The 21,398-nt window shown below is 41.6% G+C and overlaps 1 protein-coding gene across 1 annotated transcript in view; it reads left to right on the top strand.

Annotated features, from left to right (window-relative positions):
- The window catches only part of ACAD9 (acyl-CoA dehydrogenase family member 9), a 78,097-nt gene that overhangs the window by 7,920 nt on the left and 48,779 nt on the right, over nucleotides 1–21,398 (top strand). Inside the window, exons 2-5 of the mRNA XM_018557175.1 lie at nucleotides 10,991–11,084; nucleotides 16,366–16,467; nucleotides 19,339–19,445; nucleotides 20,523–20,623. Coding sequence (XP_018412677.1) covers nucleotides 10,991–11,084; nucleotides 16,366–16,467; nucleotides 19,339–19,445; nucleotides 20,523–20,623 — 404 coding nt within the window. The remainder of the gene's footprint in view (nucleotides 1–10,990; nucleotides 11,085–16,365; nucleotides 16,468–19,338; nucleotides 19,446–20,522; nucleotides 20,624–21,398) is intronic.

Raw genomic sequence — 21,398 nt, 5'->3', positions numbered from 1 at the left:
TAAAATATTTAAAAAAATTGAAAAAATAAAAACATTTTCGGTTTCGGCCTGACATTTTTTTTTTTTATTTCGGTTTTCGTTTCGGTTTTACAATTTCCATTTTTGTGCACCTGTATTTGTGTCTGCTGCCCTGGGGTATGACATAAAGCTGCATATTGGATAAGGCAGTAACCAAAAACAACGTACAGTACTGCTATCCTATCCTATGCCAGAACAATACTAATAAACGGCTTTGATGGATGATGCAGATTGTGAATAGAACTGAAAGTCCTAACAAGAAAGAATTGCTGAAAAAAGACTTGCATCCCCAGAAACTCTCTTTTTTAGGTTTTTCCTGAATATTTCTTGGCACAGGTTTGTGCACCCGGAGTAAAGTGACCTTGTACTGGAACATGGCAATAAACAAACGCATGTTCTTTATAGCAGGCTCTATAAAGTACTAAGACTTGCCTTTCCTGTGCCTTCCTCAGCCCCCTAATGTTTAAGGAACTCCGGGGAATTTTTTTAGTAACCTTTGCTGTGGGCCTACACCCAGTGCTTGTTTTGGTCTAGGGCTTAAAATAACAGTCATACTCACGTGATCCTAGGCTGGCTCTTAGACCGGTCCCTGGAGCTTCTCTCCCCCTCCTCTGCAGGGTCAAAGGTCCCGTAAATCATCACATTCTATACACTGTGTATAGGACATGAGGATGCCGAGGGACTTTCCTTTGTTGCAGCAGAGGAGAAGACAGACTGGAAGGAGAACTATCACAGCCGTTCGGCTACGAGGTTCAGTTGAGTATAACTTTATTTTAAGCTCTAGACTAAAACAAACGCTTAACCCTTGCAGTGTTGGGTAGTCCCACTGAAAGGGTTAATAAAAAAAATCTTCTGCTTTAATGTAAATACTTACATTCTGAATGTTGGAATTTGCATAGACATGCCACACTGGTATTGCTGTGGAAGCTAAGGAAGCATTGCTAAGGAAGGTCATTTCAGTCACAGTACAGGTGAATCCTAGCAATGTATGGTGCCTGCTTTTCAGAAGAAGCATTATATCAAAAGGAATTTTACCTGTATAGGTTCAGTTTGGTTAGTTGGGGGACCTTTGATGTACAAGGTACACCCTAGACTTTAATGGAAGCACATTAAAATGCGCAACACAATCGTTTTGTATATTTCTATGTGCGTTTTGCGCGGACGTTTCCTCATTCACAGCAATGCATTTTGATCTGCAACTTTGCCTATGCGCATGTAACGTGCATAAAAATGTGCAAAACGCGCAAACCATGCAAGGAAATTACGTGCATAAAAACGCGCATTTTACACATGTACAGGCTGATGCTTAGGTGCGAATGGAGACGTATAGAGGAAAGAAAATTAGTGAGTTTGATGTCATTAATGTACTTAAAGGAGAACTATGGGGTAGAGCTTTTCCCCATAGTCCTCCTTAGGGTAACGGGAGGACACAAACTAGCGTCCTCCCGTCACCCTAAGCTCAGTATACCGCAAGCTACAGCTCGCGGTATACTGAGACGCCGCAGCCGGAGCGGTTCCCGACCTGAATGTCGGGATCCGCCCAGCTGCGTGAGTGACAGCTGGCTCTGCGTATCTAGAGGCAGAGCCAGCTGTACCCACCCCCTCTCCCGTCCGTTCCGCCAGTCAGCGCTGGCGGATCGGAGCGGGGAGGGGGGGAATCCAGTCCCTCCACTATCATGGCAGAGAGCCATGACAGGATCGAGAAGTGAGCGAACGCCGGTATGTGTTCGCTCACTTCCAGATCTACTGCGCCAACCTGTGACAGTCTCATTGTCACAGGTCCGCTAGAACTATGAGGTGAGTGAAATGCACTCACCTCATAGTTCTCCTTTAAATACTAAAGATGGGAATGAGATGCCTTAAAAATGCCACAGGCTGAGGAACCCCCATATTATGTCCACATGTAGTGGATGGACGATGGAGTTCAGGTCATGACACTGAGGGATATCGGCTAATGGAAGATTTAACACTCCTCTGTCTACCATGAAAAACGACCAGGTTAGTTGCAGTTCACCTTTAGGGAAGAATTAAAGCTGTGTTAGACTTCATCTGTAAACGGATATAATTGTTTTATTTAGTACAGACCTTGATGGTGAAGAGGAACATTTTCCATCTTCTTTCCGGCATATACTAGGTGTTGTCTTTCTTTTCCTAGATCAGTTTTTGTATGTTCATAGGCTGATGTGTGGTTCACCGGTGACATAAGAGGTGTTACTGGAATATGGACTAGAATAATAAGATAAAGAAAAGTGACCATGTCCCATTCACAGATGGGGATGAAGATCTTTAGGGCATATTAAATTGTTTCCATCTGCTCTTGTTATTAGATCTGTCATCCATTTTGGCACAGTAGTAGTTTAGCAGAGGCATGAAATCCTTGAATGTCACTGCGGTGCCCAGCGGTATGTGTTGTTTCAAATGCACTCTATCTGATATAATGGCTTGTGTTTAGTAGGTGAAAGTTGAGGAACTGTTGGACTATTATTGCTTGTGTTTTAAAGTGGACCTTTACCCAAATCTTTTAAATGACGACAAACACACCTTTTAAAAATGTTTAGTAATATCATTAGCGATAAACTGTTTAAAATAACTCCATTACAAAAACTAGAGGCCACCACCTAAAATTGGTGGAAAAAAAATTCCAGCACAAGGGGCGAAGGGGGTTCTTCACAGTAAGATCAGTTAGGGTCTGGAACTCACTGCCACAGGCGGTGATTTGAACAAATATTGTGGAATTGTTCAAGAAACTTTTGGACGATTTCTTAAGGGACTGTCGCATACAGGGGTACGGGTACTCCTAGAATGAGATCTTAATAGGTTGGCCTTGATGGACTAATTTCTTTATTCAACCTCAAATACTATGTAATACAAACACATAGTTCTAGATAATTGCAGGCTTTGTATTCCTTGCATACCTTATTTCTTCTGACAGTGGCCATGTTAACTAAGGGCAGATTACTAGCTCTCCATTTACTTCCTGGAACTCTGGCACATGTGACTAGGACATGTGACCATGCACATCATCTCAGGGGAGGAAAATGCCTTTGTTAATTGGATTACACCGCGCTAGAAATTAGGAATACATGCACCTATAAATTATATTGACCTTTAAATATCTGTAAAATTAATAAAGTGAATATATATTATATATAAAAATCCAACAATCCTATGTCACAAAATGAAAATATTGTTCCAAACTCAAATATTCCCCATTCCTCATTCACGCCAAAAAAATATAAAAAAATGTATTGTGCAGTAGGACTTGAAAACAGCGCTTTAGTAATAGAATAAAAACATTCACATGTTCAGCAGGAATAATTGCTTTGTAGAAACTGCAAGACTATTGCTTGAGTTTAGTAGGTGAAAGTTGAGCAACTGATGGACTATTATTGCTTTAGTTTAATAGGTGAAAGTTGAGGAACCAATGGACTATTATTGTTTGTGTTTAGTAGGTGAAAGTTGAGCAAGTGATGGGCTATTATTGCTTGTGTTTAATGGGTGAATGTTTGAAGAACTGGGTGACTAATATACAACTTAATTTAAACATAAATTAATATCTTTTTTTCCAACACTAAGTTGTGACATTTATTGATTTACAATGATAAATGCATCTTCTACAGGGATTGGCTGGTTTCTTACTCTAGTTAGCCTGGTCATTCACTACACGGTTGGTTGTAATCACGCGAGACACCCAGAGATCTTGTCCAGGTTAGGCTGATTCAGGGGACAGTCCTACGTCTTTAGATTCCGGAAGAAATGGTTGATCATCTGTGTGTGTTTTTGGTGGTTCAGTCTTTTTTATAATTTATAAGGTACTAAAGACATCTTCAAACTTGAGAGAAACTTGGAGGCTGCTTCTAAATATTCCAGTTGAATGGCTGTCATGCTATTTAGATTCACTATTTTTAAAGCAGAACTCCAGCCAAATAAAACATTTAAATCCATAGCGCATTAAAAGGTAAAATAACAAAACAAGTATATCTGCAATGTATACCTTCAGTCCACAAATTTCCCACGCAGTCCTCTTTTTCTGCTTCTAGAAGTCTTCAGTCTGATGGCCAGCACCATTCAGCCCATACCCACTGCCTCTGAGTTTGGGTCATCCTACACCACGCAGTAATGGATGTCTGATTCTTCTGATCTCCATTCTTGTTCTCGTTCAGTGACTAAAATTATTGGAGCCTATAGATCAGGATAACAGCAAATCAACCAGCCTTTTCAAAAGTAGATCTGCAATGGCCCTGTAACTCAAATTCAGAGGAATGCTGTTCATAGAGAAACTTGGAGACTACCCACGCTGAGCTATCCTTCCTGAAATGCTAGTTGCCTGGCTTTAATGCTGATCCATTTGCAATAATCAATTTAGTAACTGACCCACAACAAATATGTAGAAATTAAAGGAGAACTATGAGGTGAGTGCTTTTCACTCACCTCATAGTTCTAGCCAACCTGTGACAATGAGACTATCACAGGTCGGCTCAGTAGATCGGGAAGTGATCGAACGTGGGACAGGAGTACGCTAGTTTGTGTCCTCCCGTTACCATAAGGAGAACTATGGGGAAATGCCTTAACCCCATAGTTCTCCTTTTTAACATCTCACTTTTTTGATGTCTGCAAAGGCGGCTTCTGTATTTCTTTCATAACCAGCTGTAGCTGAACTCCAGGGAAACAGCTAAATACACAGATGAAATACATGTGTAGGAGTAGACATGTGCAGCCGCAAAAAATTTGTTTAGTTTCTGATTTCGTTTATTTTGGATTTCCGAAATCGGGTCCTGTATGTGTTTCGAATCGAATTCGGACGTATGTTTGTACGCACGTACATAACAGAATTGGCACAGTTGACATTTCTGGTTGCTGTCTTTTAGTCTTCACTATTAAAGGGACATTAAAATCATTTTCTTAATTTTTTGTATCCGTTTAAACGAAATTCGTACTGAATCTGAAAATTTCAAATCTGAAATTTCGGATTAATTCGGACATGGTAAATTCCGGAAATTCGGATGCTCCGAATTTCGATTCGGAACGAATGCCTATATAGGAGCCTTTTTTTCCCTGACAAAGGATTCTGTCCACCAAGTCCTAAGATTTGCACAGCTTTGCCAAACTGCGCAGCCAACCTGGTGACCTGGATTTTCTCTGCTTTAGTTAAACAGTACAACTAGGTGCCCTATCATCCATCCATCTGTGATCTGGCCAAGAACGAGCAGCAAAAGACTGATGAGGCATTCTCTATGCTGGTTCCTTGTCGGCATGTATGAATGCAGGACCTCTGATGGGTCTTAAGTACTGACCCTTCCAAATTCAGCTCCTTTTACTGTTTATGCTTTTAAAATAAGTACATAATTTTAATTCATTAGATTTTTAGAAAATATCTGTTTGGAGTTAAGCTATAAGGCTGGGTTCACACTTGAGCTTTATTTTTAATGCTCCTTTTTCAGCTCGTTTTTTTTGCGTTTTTTCGTTCATTGAAGCGCGTTTCAATGGCGGCATGATTTTTTTTTTTTTTTTTTTTTTTTTTTTAAAAAAAAAAAAGAGAAACCTCCCCGCCGGCACCTCCCCCCTGCGACCGCCCCCCTGAAACACGCTGCAAAACGCCCAGGTGTAAACCAGGTCTAACACAGCTGTTTGGTGTTTGGGTTATCCTGAGTCATGAAGTCTTTAAAGTAGAACTGAAGCCAAATCTTTTTTTAGTTTTGGATGACCCTGTCAGGTTTTTTTTTTTTTGCCATCCGTTTCCTACAGAGGAGATTTTACTTCCTGTCCGATAGCCACAAGTGAGAGGAAATCCCTACAAAGAAAGGGAAATCACTGGGGGTCAGCAGAGTCATCAGAACTAGTGTCCCCATTGGAAGATTTTCCATCTCTTCCTGCTCTAACAACACAAAAGTTGGGATTTTCTTTTAATTTCACTATCGGTAGTGGTCACCGGGACAAATAGAGAGGGTGACTCTCCCTAATAGGGACACAAACGGCAAAAAAACACAAAACCTGACAACCTTCTAATCCCTTTCCCCCCTATATCCAAAACTTAGAAAAAGTTGTAGCTTCAGTTGCACTTTAAGGATGTGGATAAATCACTTGTTGACAGTCCCCTATTTGCAAGTCATTGATTTCAACGTGCTACAGTGAGGCATTTGCCATTGAGAAAGTTCATATGGTTCCATTAAGCAATTAGAAAATCTCTAGTGTAATTTAGCCCTGCCAGACTCCTTTGATGCATTCATCGACCTACCTGTAGACCCAAGAGGCGGCCCACTAGTTGGGTTTTGGCCAAGTTAGATACAAATGCAGGTAGCTATAGTGAACCACTTTGTATACTCGTGCAACTTTGCAGGATCAGCCTTTGCAATTCTGACATTCCTAGAATTGTTTTACAGGACAACTATCAGGTGTACACATATAACATTAAGTTATATAAATGTATTATATACTTCTTAATATGAACTTCAGATGCAGACGGCCTGAAGGTTAAACCAATTGCTGCAATTATAAGGATTCTCTCTCCCTGTCGCATTTTTATGTATCTTATCCTTATCTCCCAACTTTCTAAGATGAGGAAGAGGGACACCTTCCAGCACAATGTATTTAGGCAATGGACATTTCCCTTGCCAAGCCCCCCAGTTATGCAGACATTTATATGGCAAAAGGGACTGGTTAAACCAAGAATTGATTTTTCTTTTAACCATTAATTTTCCTTTTTACTTGCTTTTTCAAATAGTAAACGAGATAAGAGATGCAATGCAGATTTTAGTGCAGAATAACACTTTTGGTAGTTAAATTGTACATTTTCATGGATATCTTTACATGAGACCAAAAAGAGGGACAACTGAGGAAAGAAGGACAGAGGGATTTGGTTCCCAGAGAGGGTCAGCCCTTCCAAATCAGGGACAGTTGGGAGCTATATCTTATCCGTGTTATGAACATTTCTGAAGCTTACTGACTTTCTGTCCTCTGGGCGATCTACGAACTGTCTTGCATAGCTGTTCTGGCTCAGAGCCTGGTAATGTATTGAATGCCTGTCAGTTTTCTTCAGGAGATCAGTGACGGTGATCCCCATACATTTGGTAAGAATGGCCTCCTTTAGGAGTGATGCAGCTAAATTCCATCCATGTTATTGTTTCACTCTGCACATTGAAGGACATGGAGCCTGCTGATAAATAGCACATACCAAATCTGGCATGATTTTTCTTCTCTATTAATTGTTTAGTCCTCTGGAGTTCTCTACTTCTATATGTTATTCTTCCACCTAAAGAAAAATCCCTTCATCTAGCACATATATGATGTCGCTGAGGGTGTAGAGGTTTCTTTTATTACATGTATAGTTCACATTGCAGGCATTTTAATGTTGTATTCAGACTTTTTATAGTGACGTATGTGTCTTCTTTTATTAATGCTGGATTCTAGTCAGATATGAAAGACACAAATTAATGTCGCTGTGTAATCGGTTCTATATCATTAAATGTGTTTTTTCAGGTCAGTGCTATAAGTATCTGAATTTGAACCAGGCCCGGTGCAGACCTGAGCGATCCCGGGACTCAGTCGTGCACAATTGCAGACAGTGATTGCCGCGCGACACTATTGATTTTAATGGGGTAGATCTGCGCAGCAATCGCAGAAAAAAAAGTACATGTACCTTTTTTTTTTTTTTGCGATACGCAACGCGCGGCTGTTTCCGAATGCACAGGCGGCATCGCGGCGGGAAACAGCGTGAACCTCCTGGTGCGACTGGAGTGCCACCGGCAAATAATGATACCCACAGCGCAATCGTCTGGGATGGGCGAGATCTGTGACCACGCGGCAATCCGTAAGGTATCCTATGCGATTGCTGCGTGGTCACAGACCGCCCAGGTGTGCACCGGCCTTTATTGGGAACTTGGCTCTTGCAGTCCCTGTCGGCAGGGCTCAAGTGTAAAGGAAAAAGCAGGACTAGAAGCCAATCATTTAAAAGGCTGACGAGCAGCTTGCTGATAGGAGGAGAAAAAGTGGCAGAGAAATAATTCATCACTTTGTTGCTTCTCCATTCACTGTCCAGTCTCAGGCTCGGGTGGGTTCTGGATAGCCTGGGCTCAGAGGAAGTGGGTTGAATGATACAGACTGAGGACAACTAGTGGCAGAAATTGTGCTGCAGGACTGGAATAAATGTAAATTTTGCAGAATATTCCAAAAGCTGTTTTTTTTTACATTTTATCTTTTAAAGTACTATTCATTTTTATTTGTACCTTCTTTTCTTGTTCTGCTTTAAGCATTAAAAGGCACTGGTTAGCAAGTGTTGATCCTTGCTGACCCTGCACATTTGTTCATACTCAGACACACTCCTACTATCACTCTAGGCCTTTCCTTTAGTAAAAGCAAGTGGGAACATGCTGTTCTGCTATGTCAGTAAGGACCTGTGATCCTGTGTATGGGTGAGCTAAATAGGAAGGTGTGTTTTTATCTTTGTAGGGAGACACTTGATAGCTGAAATTCAGAATTGTCTGGTTCTCTGAATGTCTCATTATTTTCTTGTTGCTTATCCTTTTGAGGGTCATGGAGGAACGGACTGAGCAACCTAAACCTATCTTTACACAGCCATAAAATGATGCTGTTCCAGGGAGATTCACAGGCATTCCCAGTCCACCTTGAAGACATGTCATTCTGTGGCTCTCCTCTGGAACTTGTTTAACATACACATACCTGGTACCAAGGGTGCCTTCTGTTAGGGTATCTTTATAAGATGCTCAATTCTCCCTTGATTAATAAGAGACAAATTATTAATGACAGGGGTGTGGAAATGTTTGAAAAAACTACTTGTCCAAGGGCAAAAGCGGGGGTCAAATCTACTTGTCCTTCATGACAATCTACTTGTCCCAATACAACAAAAAAAGTTTTAAAAGTTTAAAACTAGGGATGCACCAATACCAGTTTTTGGGTATCGAGTACCAATATTTTGGCATACGTTGGCATGGAGCAGGCTTCGCAGGCAATCAGGAAGCTAGGCAGCGGGTAATGAGATGCTACCCGGCTTCCTGACTGCCAGGGAAGCCGACTCCATGTTGTTTGGCCGGCTTGATCTGAATGGCTGGGAGGCCTGCTCCATGCCAACGTAATGACCTGATTGGCCGGGAAGAAGGCTCGATGCTGATTGGCGGCCAATTGGCAAGGAGCTGGCTTCCCGGCCAATCACTTGACCACGCTGACCAATGAGTGCTTGCAATTTGCCAGTAAAATTCAAAATGCATAGGGCAGGAATGCGCTTGACAGTACGGGGTAAGGACTGTTTGCAGAAAGTTTATAGCTGGGGGGGTAGAAGAGATCGGGCCAGATTTGATCGGGTAATTCCATTTTCCCGTATTACCTGGGAAAGTGAACTTACCCTTTATTGTGTGTGTGAGAGAGTTCTGCTGCCGCGCTACCACAATACGGCACAGTGAAATGGCAGCAGGACTCAACGCACACACACAATCTGGCTAAATGTATTAAAAAACTACTCGCCCGGCGCCCGAAACTGCCTGTCCTTGGCGTCGGGCGATAACCATTCAGGGGTGTGGAATTCCTATGTAAAACATTCACCAATATTGCTGCAGCTACTACTCCAGCTTTACATCCATAAACACATTTTGAGATTGTAAAAGCGTGGGTTGTGTAAATACAACCCCTGCACCTTCTCAACTGAGTGGAAGGATCTGCTTCCATTATCACCTGACTGACTGGACTCATCCATTTTATTCTGAAGGAATTTTTTTAAAATTACCCCCTTTAAAATGAAAAAATGAAAAATCTGTTGTAGGGACCTTTTGATGAAGTTGTCCTTTGATTCCCCCCACCTCAACTACGCTCCAAAGGAATGCTAGAGGCTGCCATGAGTGCGACCATCCTATAGGAATGGATGTGGCCATAGTGCTCATGTGCAGTATGAAGAGGAACTCACCAGAGGCTGTCTGCGAAGTCTGTGCCTCATCGGGCAGTGACAAACAGCGAACATCACTGTTTCCGGGAGAAAGGAAAGTATGTTACTGGTTGGGCTACACTCAGGTGGGTGAAGTTCTTAAAGGAGAACTATGGGGTTAAGGCTTTTCCCCATAGTTCTCCTTAGGGTAACGGGAGGACACAAACTAGCGTCCTCCTGTCACCCTAGGCTCAGTATACCACTAGCTGTAGCTCGCGGTATACTGAGATGCCGCAGCTGAAGCAGATCCCAACAATTGTGCTGGGATCCGCCCAGCTGCGTGACTGACAGCTGGCTCTGCCTATCTAGAGGCAGAGCCAGCTGTACCCTCCCCCGTCCGTTCCGCCAGTCAGCGCAGGCGGATCGGAGCGGGGAGGGAGGAATCCAGCCCCTCCCCTGTCACGGCAGAGAGCTGTGACAGGATTGGGAGGTGAGCGAACGCCGCTATGTGTTCGCTCACCTCCCGATCTACTCAGCCGACCTGTGACAGCCTCATTGTCACAAGTCGGCTAGAACTATGAGGTGAGTGAAAAGCACTCATCTCATAGTTCTCCTTTTTAAAGAGAGCCTGCTCAGAGAAGTATGAAGGCTGGTATTTATGAACTCTTCATTTGAGAATGTTATTCCTTTGGCTGTCATGTTAATTCTTTTTGCTGATTCCCTGACCTAGGTTAGTGTTGCAGATCAGGCTTTCCCATTTTGATTTTTTGCTTACTTGTTTTCAGTTGGTCGCTTAAAGTATTGAAGTTACTGAATTAAAGCCAGGCAACTAGCGTTATCTGAAGGAGAATTCACTAGTTATCACTTACATGTTTCACTCAGTACAGGTTTTCTGTAACTTGTGTCTGGGGGAAAAAAAAAACCTCCTGTCCCTGAAACAAAAGCCTGACGTGATAGTGTTTTGTGAAAGAAATAATTATCTAGTACGAGTTATAGACTTGTTCTTTTATAGTACTTCTTCTTCATTGTATTTATACATAAGATAATTGTATTTGGGTCATTATTCATACTTCTGCATTCCCTCATTTCGATGTTATTTGGCAGGAAGAAGTGTTTCCATACCCAGAGATCAGCAAAGATGAGTTGGAAGAAATTAACCAGCTTGTAGGCCCAGTAGAGAAGTTCTTCAGTGAAGAAGGTGAGATTGCACTACTCAAAATGCATTGGATTTGAATCTGGCAAATGAAAAGCTATATAACCCCATTGTATTGTGTTTACATAATTTGCGGCATGACGAAACTCCTGATACAAAACTCCAACAGAGATCTCTGCTAAAGAATAAACGGTTTATGGCTCTTTTAGTTCTCTGACCCATGAGATGAATTCTGTTTCTGGCAGGCTGGAGCATATCATTTTATGGATGCTGTCATTGTATAATGGTTGGTGTTGATAATGGCATTCACTAGCAAATGCACACCAGGCTGAATATTATGTGCATTTTTGCTGAGCGTTTCTGTGTATTTAGACATTACAAAACATACTAGTTTATCAAAATTATTATTATATTTTGTATACTTTATTTTTTATAAGGCATTGCAGACCTTCCATGTCTGTAATATGTGGGGCATTTATCAAAACTGGAGCAGAATATTAGGTTCATAGAGTAGGGATTAACCCATGATACTAAACCACTGAACTCAATTTTATAGTATTTTATATAAAGATACACTTTATCACATTCTGATTAGCATAAGATGCTCATTTTCGTATTATGTCACAATACGTGACGTGCACAGAATATTGGGCTCGTAAAGCAGTAAGTTACGACAGACACTAACTCACTGATTTGTAAAGACTTGAAAAATTAAAACTAAATATAATAGGTAGTTAATTATAAAAGTAAATTGTAATATATAACTCATACTAAGAAGAAAATAGAAAATCCAGCACTATACAGATATAGACTGGGCTACGACTAGTGGGAAAAACACAGAGGTCAGAAGAATTTAAATCAATATTATATGTTTTTGTCCTAATGTTGGTATTTATGAGATTATGTTAGTTTGTGTTTTAATGTTAATTGTTTAGTTAGTCATGTAAAATGTCTGAAATGTAGATTTTTGTGTGAAAAATTAATAAATATATAACAAAAAAAACTGGAGCAGACAAAATCTGGAGCAGTTACCCATGGCAACCAATCGGCTTCTCTCATTCATTTTCAAAGCTAAACTTAACAAACTGAAGAGAGAACTGATTATTGTGTATTATGGGTAACCGCTCCAGACTCTGTCTGCTCCCGTTTTTATAAATTCCCTCAATGTTGTCACCTCAAAACTGCATCTTAAAGTAGACCTACCGTATATACTCGAGTATAAGCCGTCCCGAATATAAGCCGAGGTATGTTTAAATATCAATTGTACTTTCAATCAAAATAACTATAGATAATGTGATGGAGTTCGCAGCTTTTTAAATATCTTGAATTTATTAGGTTTTTATTTGAGCTCCAGAGGCAGGTTAAAATGATCTCATTTGGGCACAAAGCTGCGGATAAGACCACTGCTAACTGTGTGTGAGCAGAGGTCTCTCTGCAGTGATCCGACATGCATCCCCCTCCCTTAGAGTAACTGCTGAAGCTCTCCAGTCAGCAGGGACATTAAATTTGCTGTTTGCAGCAAATCTGGGGGGCCTGTTGGATCACTGCAGGGAGACCACTGCTTTCACGCAGAATGCAGACAAATTATCTTCAGCTTACTGCCCCAGGGAGAGGATTTTACACAGGTCCTAGAGCTTAAAAAGGCCTAGTAATGTAAGCAATTGCATGCTGTGAGCAGTTAAAGAAGACCTACCTTGTATTATGTTTCATAGCTCAGTCACCTCCCACAGTGTATGTTGCTCAGTCAACTCCCACAGTGTATGTTGCTTCTATGCCTCCCAACCATGTTCTGCAAAGGAGATGCCCTCTTGATTGACAGCTCTTCTCTCACTTTTCCTGCACACAAAACAAGGCTCCCCTTCCAGTTTTAGCACCTGTGATGATTCCTGTGAGAGCATGACCTGTCTTCCTGCATTCCTGTAACCTTGCTTGTAACCGGAAAGCACAGCGACAGAAAGATCGGGGCTGTCAATCAAGAGTCTGTCTTCTTGGCCTATCCTAGTAGGGAATGAAGAGGAGTGTACTGTCAAAGTCTGTATCTCGGTTTCTACTCCACACACAAATTTTCCTATCCAGATTAGAAAGGAATGGCTGCTTTTCGAATAGATAGGCATCAGTGAAATGAATGAAAAGAGAAGGTTCACTTAGGAAATCTGATGAGGAGAGTGAGGACTGAATTGTCAGCCCATGGTCAGTGTGCGTATGTGTTGTACCATGTTGCGCAAAGCATTATTTACAAACTGAGCATCTAAGACTCTCACTAACCAGAACAACCGGGTGGTACACAATTATACAGGCAAATTAAAGGTTCATTCCGTCCAAAATAATATTTGAGGTATAGATGGATTCAGAGGCAAGTAGTCTGTGCCAGCCTCAATTCCCAAAATTGTTCTTGTAGACATGGAGGTCTTGGGTTTCCCTGCTCACCTTTGTGTGTTCCAGCAACTCCTGCTGCACTATCCCTGCGATAAAATGTTCAGCATAAAGAGTGGGGACCTCTTATTATCCGGACAGCTGGTATGTAGACCCGGACCTTCATACAGGGATCTCAATAAAATCATCCCTGAAATACCCTGTTTCCCCGAAAATAAGACCTACCCCGAAAATAAGACCTAGTACTATTTTTGGGAATTGCTAAAATATAAGACCTACCCCGAAAATAAGACCTAGTTGTGACCATTCCCAGGGCCGGTGGTGGCATAAGGGGGAACTTAAAGAGCCGCGGGAGAGGCAGTAGAGAATCAGCGATGCCAACAAAGCCAGCGCTAGAGGAAGTGAGGCGGCAATGGAGGGAGCAGAGCCGCATAAGCCGATACCTCCTCTATAGCGCCGGCTCCTGTCACAGGCGGAGTCATACCAAATGCACTCCGCTTGTGAGGAATCAATGGTGAAAGTGCGCTTCGCCCATTCTGGCCAGCAATTGGTTAGCAAATTGCTCTTGGAAAGGTACGGCACCCCTGATTGCCCTGATCACCATATTTGTGTACATGAATAAGTGCGGAGCGTTGTACATAAAAAAAAAAAATAAGACCTACCCCGAAAATAAGACCTAGTGTGTTTTTTTGAGCCAAAAAAAATATTAGACAGTGTCTTATTTTCGGGGAAACACGGTATATTATTTGGTGATTTTTACTCTCTACCATTTGCCTAGGTTGCAACATCAGTTTGAGATGAGCTAACCCTTTACGATGACACTTAATTAGTTGCTGTGCGCTACCATCCTGCTCCCTGTTTGCTCCAGTATTTAAACAATGCACCATTACCCAACTATAATGCATTAAACTACACAAAGCTTTATAGAAGTTTACAGTTTTTTTGGCACTTCCGCCTTGCAGCACTGGGGGGCCCGGTTTGAATCACAGCCAGGTCAATATCTGCAAGGAGTTTGCATGTTCTCCCTGTGCTTGCATGGTTTTGATCCAGGTACTCCGGTTTCCTCTCGCACTCCAAAGACATGCTGGTAGGTTAATTGGCTCCTCTCTAAATTGGCCCTGTGCACATGTGAGATAGGAAGTTTAGATTGTAAGCTCCTTGAGGGCAGGGACTGATGTGAATGTGCAACTATGTAAATCGCTGCTTAAAATTGTCAGCGCTATATAAATACCTGTAACAAACAAACAAAACTTGTTTTTTAAATGAGGTGTTCAGAGTGTTAAACGTTTGTTGCTAGACTTTGTAATGGAGTAAATGGGAAACTTCAGACCTGTTACAAAAGCTCTTTGCTGCAAGAAATGATTGCTGTGTGAATGTGAGCGAGTCCTTGTAGTCCAGACTTTGCACTGTGAGTTACAGGTCAGATAATTGTATGTGGTATTATCCACTGCCACTCAGGATTATCCCTCTGTTCCCGATGGCTTCATCTCTCTCTTGCTGATTGCCTGCTATCTTGAGAGCAGAAAAATAGAGGAAAACTTCTGTGTACAATATAGTTGTTTCCTCGTACATTGTTCTGTCACAAGATCACAATGTCACCAGCTTGTGCCCCTGTGTTGTGACAGGACTTTACCTCTTGCTAGATGTGGAAGCTATTTATCTCAGTTTTTAGGGTTTTCTTAAAAATACAGAAAGCCAAAAGTATTGTAAAGCGATGTGTTGAAAAACGCATTCTGCGCAACTTCCCTCACATACTTCAATATTTGTCATTGAGGCTGTTTGGGCTCAGGGACTGTGCATTATAGATACCAGAGAACACTTAGTATTCCTTTTTTTAGCTCAGATTTAGGTTGATTCAGAAGATGAAGGTAGCAGAATCTACAGAGGTAAAGCTGTCAGTGCAGCCAGGTGCAGAGTATGAATACCAGAGCCAAACAGCAAGTACAGGGAGTCCCCGGGTTACGGACGTCCGACTTTCCCATACCCAGCCCGCTATTGGATATTGTAAAATGCAATAGCCAATAGCAAGCTGGCTATTGCACCCGCTCACTGCTTCCTGTCAATCAGCATGTGAGGACCTGATGGAGAACTTTCTCCTTCAGGCCCCTCCTCTGCTGATTGACAGCAGGCAGTGGGCAGATGCAATAGCCAGCCAGCTATTGGCTACTGCAATTTGAAATATCCAACAGCAGGCTGGCTATTGCTCTCAGCAATAAAATAAAAAGTGTATACAAAAATAAAATTAAAAAGACAAAAACTTTTTTTTAAAAGTTAAATAAATAAAAATTTTAAATGCAAACACATAAAAATAAAGTTTATAAAATAAAATTTAAAAAAACTTTTTTGGGTGTGTCATTTTAAATAAAACATTTTTTTAAATTTATATTCTAATCTTCTGAACAACAGGAACAGACAGCAAAACAAACGTGACACTTCTCTATGCTATCCAAAACGAAAAAATGTTTTTTTGGCTGGAGTTAAATGTACCTGTTCCGACTTACATACAAATGCAACTTAAGTACAAACCCACAGTCCCTATCTTGTACGTAACCTGGGTACTGCCTGTAGATGCTATCCCTTAAATGTGTTCATTTTTTTCTGAATTAGAACGAATGTCTTGTTGCAATCCTTACCGGATAAGAGTAACCTGGTAGACAGGTGGGTGCTTGCAGTGATCACGGATGGCACCGTAAAGAAGCTGAATTTGTAGAAATGTCACCAGCACACCAATGTTTCAATGAGATAAGTCAAATTTCATTTATTGAAGGAACATCGCCATTCAAAATGTTTTTGAATGGTGATGCTCCTTCAATAAATGAACTTTTGCTTATTTCTTTGAAACATTGGTGTGCTGGTGACATTTCTACAAATTCATTTTTTTCTGAAGACTGCCATAAAACTGGGTGTGTGAGTTGAGTATAATCATGTAATCTTGTGTGTGTTTTTTTTCCAGTGGATTCTAAAGCAATTGATCACAATGCTAAAATTCCACCGGAGACTTTGAAAGGGCTGAAGGACCTTGGCCTGTTTGGCATGCAGATTCCTGAAGAATATGGTAAGTGTTGGCTGAATCTCAGGATAAAACATGCAGATATGTAAATGATTTGGTTATGTAAACATGAAAGATGTTTTCACATGCAACTTGTCAAAGTACCACATTTGACTAATCTGGTGATCTGACACTGCAACACTTAAACTGGAAGAGGGAAGGTTTGCACTCTGAACCAATTATGACTATTGGATGTATTCTTGGCAAAGCAGTGCTGCGCTAGAGGTTAAGGGCCTGGGTGTGCTGTTCAGCAGGGGTGTCTGGTTCACAACAATTTTTAAACACACGGTAATTACAAATTCTATGGCAGGATATAGAACTATATTTTAGCAACTTGGCTGGAGTTCTGTGATCCACTATTGGCTGCTGCAGAGAGACTACGTCTTCCCAAAGACACTTCCGGCCCTTCTCTGCAGCTTAGTGCGCACCACAGAGGGGGGAATTCATCAAACTGCAGCAGGAAGGGTCTTGAGCAGTTGTCCATGGCAACAAGTCAGCTTCTCTCTTTCTTTCATTTTCAAAGCTTAACTGAACACACTGAAGAGAGAAGCTGATTGGTTGCCATGGACATCTGCTCCAGATTCTGTCTGCTCCAGTTTTGATACAATCCCCCTGAGTGTTCTTCTCTCAGTGGAGCCGCTTTACAAAGATAAATAATGGTAAAACACTGAGAACTTACACCATTTTTTATTATTATTATTATGCAGCTTTTGCCCTAAAACTTAAGATTGGCTTTGGCTTTAAAGCTGAACTCCAGGCAAACCGCTGAATACACCGATGAAATACATTTAAGGGAGCTGTTTTAGCTGCCGATGGATTTGTGTATCTGTTATCACAGTTTAGCCATTCTGTAACAGTGAAAAGAGAAGCAGCAGACTGATAGGTTCTTCTCTCTGCTCTCTCCTCCTTTCAGAATGCTTCTTGCACTGCAACACTACTGATTGACTCCTTAAGGTGCCTCTTCCTCCCTCAGTCTGAAATCTGCTTTACAGGGACTCTAAGAGGCTGATACCAGCCTAGAACTGCACAACCTTTCTGGCGAAAAAGTCCCTGCCAGGTCCTCTTAGTGAACATAAACACAGTGGCCCCTTTTATTCCAGAGAGAGCCATACCCTGCTGAAGGAAGAAGAGGAGAACCAATGGGGATGTTTTCAGAGGAAAGACTAGTGCTGGGCAGGCTCACACAGTGAATATTGCTTGAACTGAGATGAAGTATGTATCAGGTGGGCTGCATTCTCGAAGTGGGGGGAACTAAAGATACAGTTGTCCTTTAAAGGGACTCTGTCATGATAAAGACTAAGGGAGCTGCCATTGCAGCTAGTTTCAAAAGGGGGCCAGTTAATACTTTTTTGAGTTGCATATGTGCAACATACTTGCTATAAATGACTGTCAAAAGTCAACATTATTAAATTTTTATACTTGATCCAGGGCGGTTCCCTTGCTGTGATGCTAATTTTTCGGCTTCAATGTGTCCTAACATTCTCAAAGGAGAGCTCAGCATTGGCAGCCTACATACTTTTCACATGACAGAGTCACTTTAACCTCCCTGGCGGTATGATTTTTTCTTTTTTTTCGTGTAATTTTTCGTTCTATTTTTTTCCCGAATTTTTTTTTAAATATCCCGCCCCCCTGCAACGCGTTCACTCGCAAGGGACGGAACCCGGAAGGCGGATGCCTGCATCGGCCGGAGAACACGGCTCGAGGGACAAGGTAAGTAAATGCTATGCAGCATTCCCGAGTGTAGCTCGGGGTTACAGCTTATGGTATGGAAAAGTAACCCCTAGCTACACTCGGGAATACCGCTAGGAAGGTTAAGTACCATAAACCGGCGTCGTGCAGCACAGATAAAAGTGATATAATGCTTCACATGTGAAAATACGACAACTGGCTAGATATAAGATGCATATTGCATCACTTCTGGTACCATAGCTGTCAGTGCTACAAGCTATTGAAGTGCGATCTGCACTTCAATATCTTATTTGGAGTGTAAAGGTGACACTTGGGGTCTTTTGGACCACCAGCATCACCTTAAAGAGTACCTGTCACCGCCATCTGCTATCACATGGGGGGCTTGTAAGCCCCCCTATGTGATAGCAATCAAAGTAAAAATAAAAAAATTACAGTTTTTAAAATCTAACAATAATTAAAAAAATGTTTTAAATTCCCCCGCCCCTGCAAGCACATGCGTCGCCACGTAAGCACGCGTCGGGTGGTGTGCCTATGTATGAAAACGACGCACGCGCTACACATGTTGGGTATCTGGAGGCAACCTGGAGTTAGAGCAATAATTCTAGGGCCAGTATTTTTTGGTATCTCTAAATTGATGACCTGTGGGGGCTTCTAATGCGTCATCTATAGACTTTTTGGGGTACTGAAGTTTGTCGCCGTTTCTAGGATGCACACAATTTGTAACCTGGACATGTTGGGTATCTATGTACTCGTTGTAACCTCATCTTTTATATTGTATTAAACAAATGGGTATTTTATTGTGTTTTGGGGCATTCAAGTACATTTTTCACAAAAGTTTGGGGTTTTATAAGGAGTTGCGCTAATATCGTGCAACATAAAAATTTGCAACTGCCACCATTTTATTCTATAGGGTCTTGGCTTTTCGAAAATATATAATGTTTGGGGGTTTTAAGTAATTTTCAGGCCTAAAATGTGGAATAAAACATGGGTGCAAAAAAATGAAGGAAAAAAAAGGCCTCAGTCATGAAGGGGTTAAATAAAACCTAACATACATAGACAGCAGATATTTAACCACAGACGTGGACATGTTTTAAAGTTTTTTCGGGTTGGGTTTAAAAAACCTTTAATTTTTTTTGACATGTATGTGATTCTTGGTGAAGATGACAAGTTTGACATTTCTCCTTGCAGGAGGACTTGGGTTATCCAACACTATGTATGCTCGATTGGGAGAGATCACCTCATTGGACGGTGCAATCGCAGTGACTCTGGCTGCTCACCAGGCTATAGGACTAAAGGTACAGGCACCTGACTTGTAAAATCTATAGATACTAGAGCAGAAAACCAGTCATGTCAGTCATTTCCGATGGGCAGATTCTGACTATTTGGATGAATGGTAAAATATCAGAAATCCACCAGCAAGGGGAATTCTTTCTGACTTGAGCAGTTTTCTTTTTTTTGGTGCATGCATGGTTAAAGGAGAAGATTTGGGAGAGTAAAATATACACTCTCCAATATTTAGAGCCGGTGTGTGACACTGCGGGTGTTACACATCGGCTCTATACATTAAGTGCTGAGCTCACATTCTTCTGCTTGCAGAGAGCGGTGACTGTCCGTCACTGCTCCCCGCAGGGATCCCCTCTGTTCCTCCACCTCTCAGTGGAGGGACAGACTGGAAGGGGCGGGCACAGCTGGCTCTGGCTCTAGAGAGGCAGAGCAAGTTGTCAATCAGGCAGCGGGGTGGATCCCAGCAGTATTGTCTGGATCCCTCCTGGCTGCAGTCCGGCTGTGTGCATTATGTAACCTTAATGCAGTAGCCCGCTCAATGCTGAGTTGGGAGCTGAGAAAAAATCCAGTGACATTAATCCGTGTCAGTCGCTGTCCAAGTGTCCTAAATCCAGCTACCATTCTGTTATTTAATATGAAAAATTCACCATTAAAAATGAACCATCCAATTAGTGACTGAAGGATCTACTTACTAAGCTAGCAATTGATGACAGATGGCGGTCTGAACATTTGAGTGTATGATCCTTTTTTTTGGGAAAAGCACCAAAGGTCACTTGGAAAAGTCCAGCTCTCCCATTGGCTAGTCCCTTGTACAATGATCGGTATAAAATGGTTCCACAACCCATAGACATATGAAGACTGTTCATATGGACAGCCCATAGGAATTGTTATCACGTGTATGTGGGTAGTTTTTGCTTTATTGTGGGTCCTTGTTCTGTTTAACCTTCATGTTTACAATGAGCCCTTTTAGCAAAGATAATTATCCTCTACATTGTCTCTCCTCATAAAATGGGTTCGGTTTTATAATGCTGCATCAATTGGACTTTATTAATTGGGAAGATTTGTAGACTTTTCATTTTATTTTTCAGGGACTATTGATTGCTGGTAATGATGAGCAGAAAGCAAAATACCTGCCTAAGCTGGCATCCGGAGAACACATTGCAGCTTTTTGCCTTACAGAGCCCGGAAGGTGAAGTATATTAACTTTCAATATAAAATGGAGAGAATAAGTCATGATAGCAATTCCACTTAAAAAGGATTACTTTATGTTAAGTTGGCCATACACCTTACAATTATCGTTCAATTTATTTTGTCCCATCATCGCACCCGCGTTAATTTTTCCCTCAAATAGCCCATCATGCACAGGCCAGTGTAGATTTCGATAATCATTTGTCAGCAATACTAACTGGCCCAATATCTTCGATCAACAGAAAAGATTTTAGTTTGCGCATGTTCATGTTGCGATTTTTTTTTTTTTTGTACAATTCGAAAAAAGTTTTCTACTCTGCCCAATAGACTTAATTCAGCCAGTTGTACGCTAATTGTGATCGTTGACTTCCCATCACCTCAGCGATTATTGTACAAAAAAACGATTTCGTTCTGAAATCAAGCGATGATCGCAGAGCGCATGGGCACCTTTAGTTGTTAAAGGTTTCATAGGCCCTTGACGTGGGATCTACCCCAGCCATTCACACTGTACATCCCAGTCACGGCAAAAATAAATGTCTGCTGACTCACAGATGCCACTGATACCAGACTCCGGCAATTTCCTAGGGGATCACATCATTTTTCTTACAACTGTATGTCCCAATGTTGGTAGCTGTATAGATTAGAGAAGATCCCCTCTCTGCAGAATCACCTTGGAACGGTGATTGGCTTCTACATATATTTGCAAATGTTTGTGTCTGTATATCCCAAACAAAACAAAACCACCTTCAGGTATGTAAAAGCCTGAAAAAGGGGGG

The sequence above is a fragment of the Nanorana parkeri genome, unplaced genomic scaffold (assembly GCF_000935625.1).
Source record: "Nanorana parkeri isolate BGI_ZX_2015 unplaced genomic scaffold, ASM93562v1 scaffold270, whole genome shotgun sequence".
NCBI classification, from domain to species: Eukaryota; Metazoa; Chordata; class Amphibia; order Anura; family Dicroglossidae; genus Nanorana; species Nanorana parkeri.
Note: the sequence above shows the minus strand (reverse complement) of the source record. Positions and strands in the feature narration are given on the sequence as shown.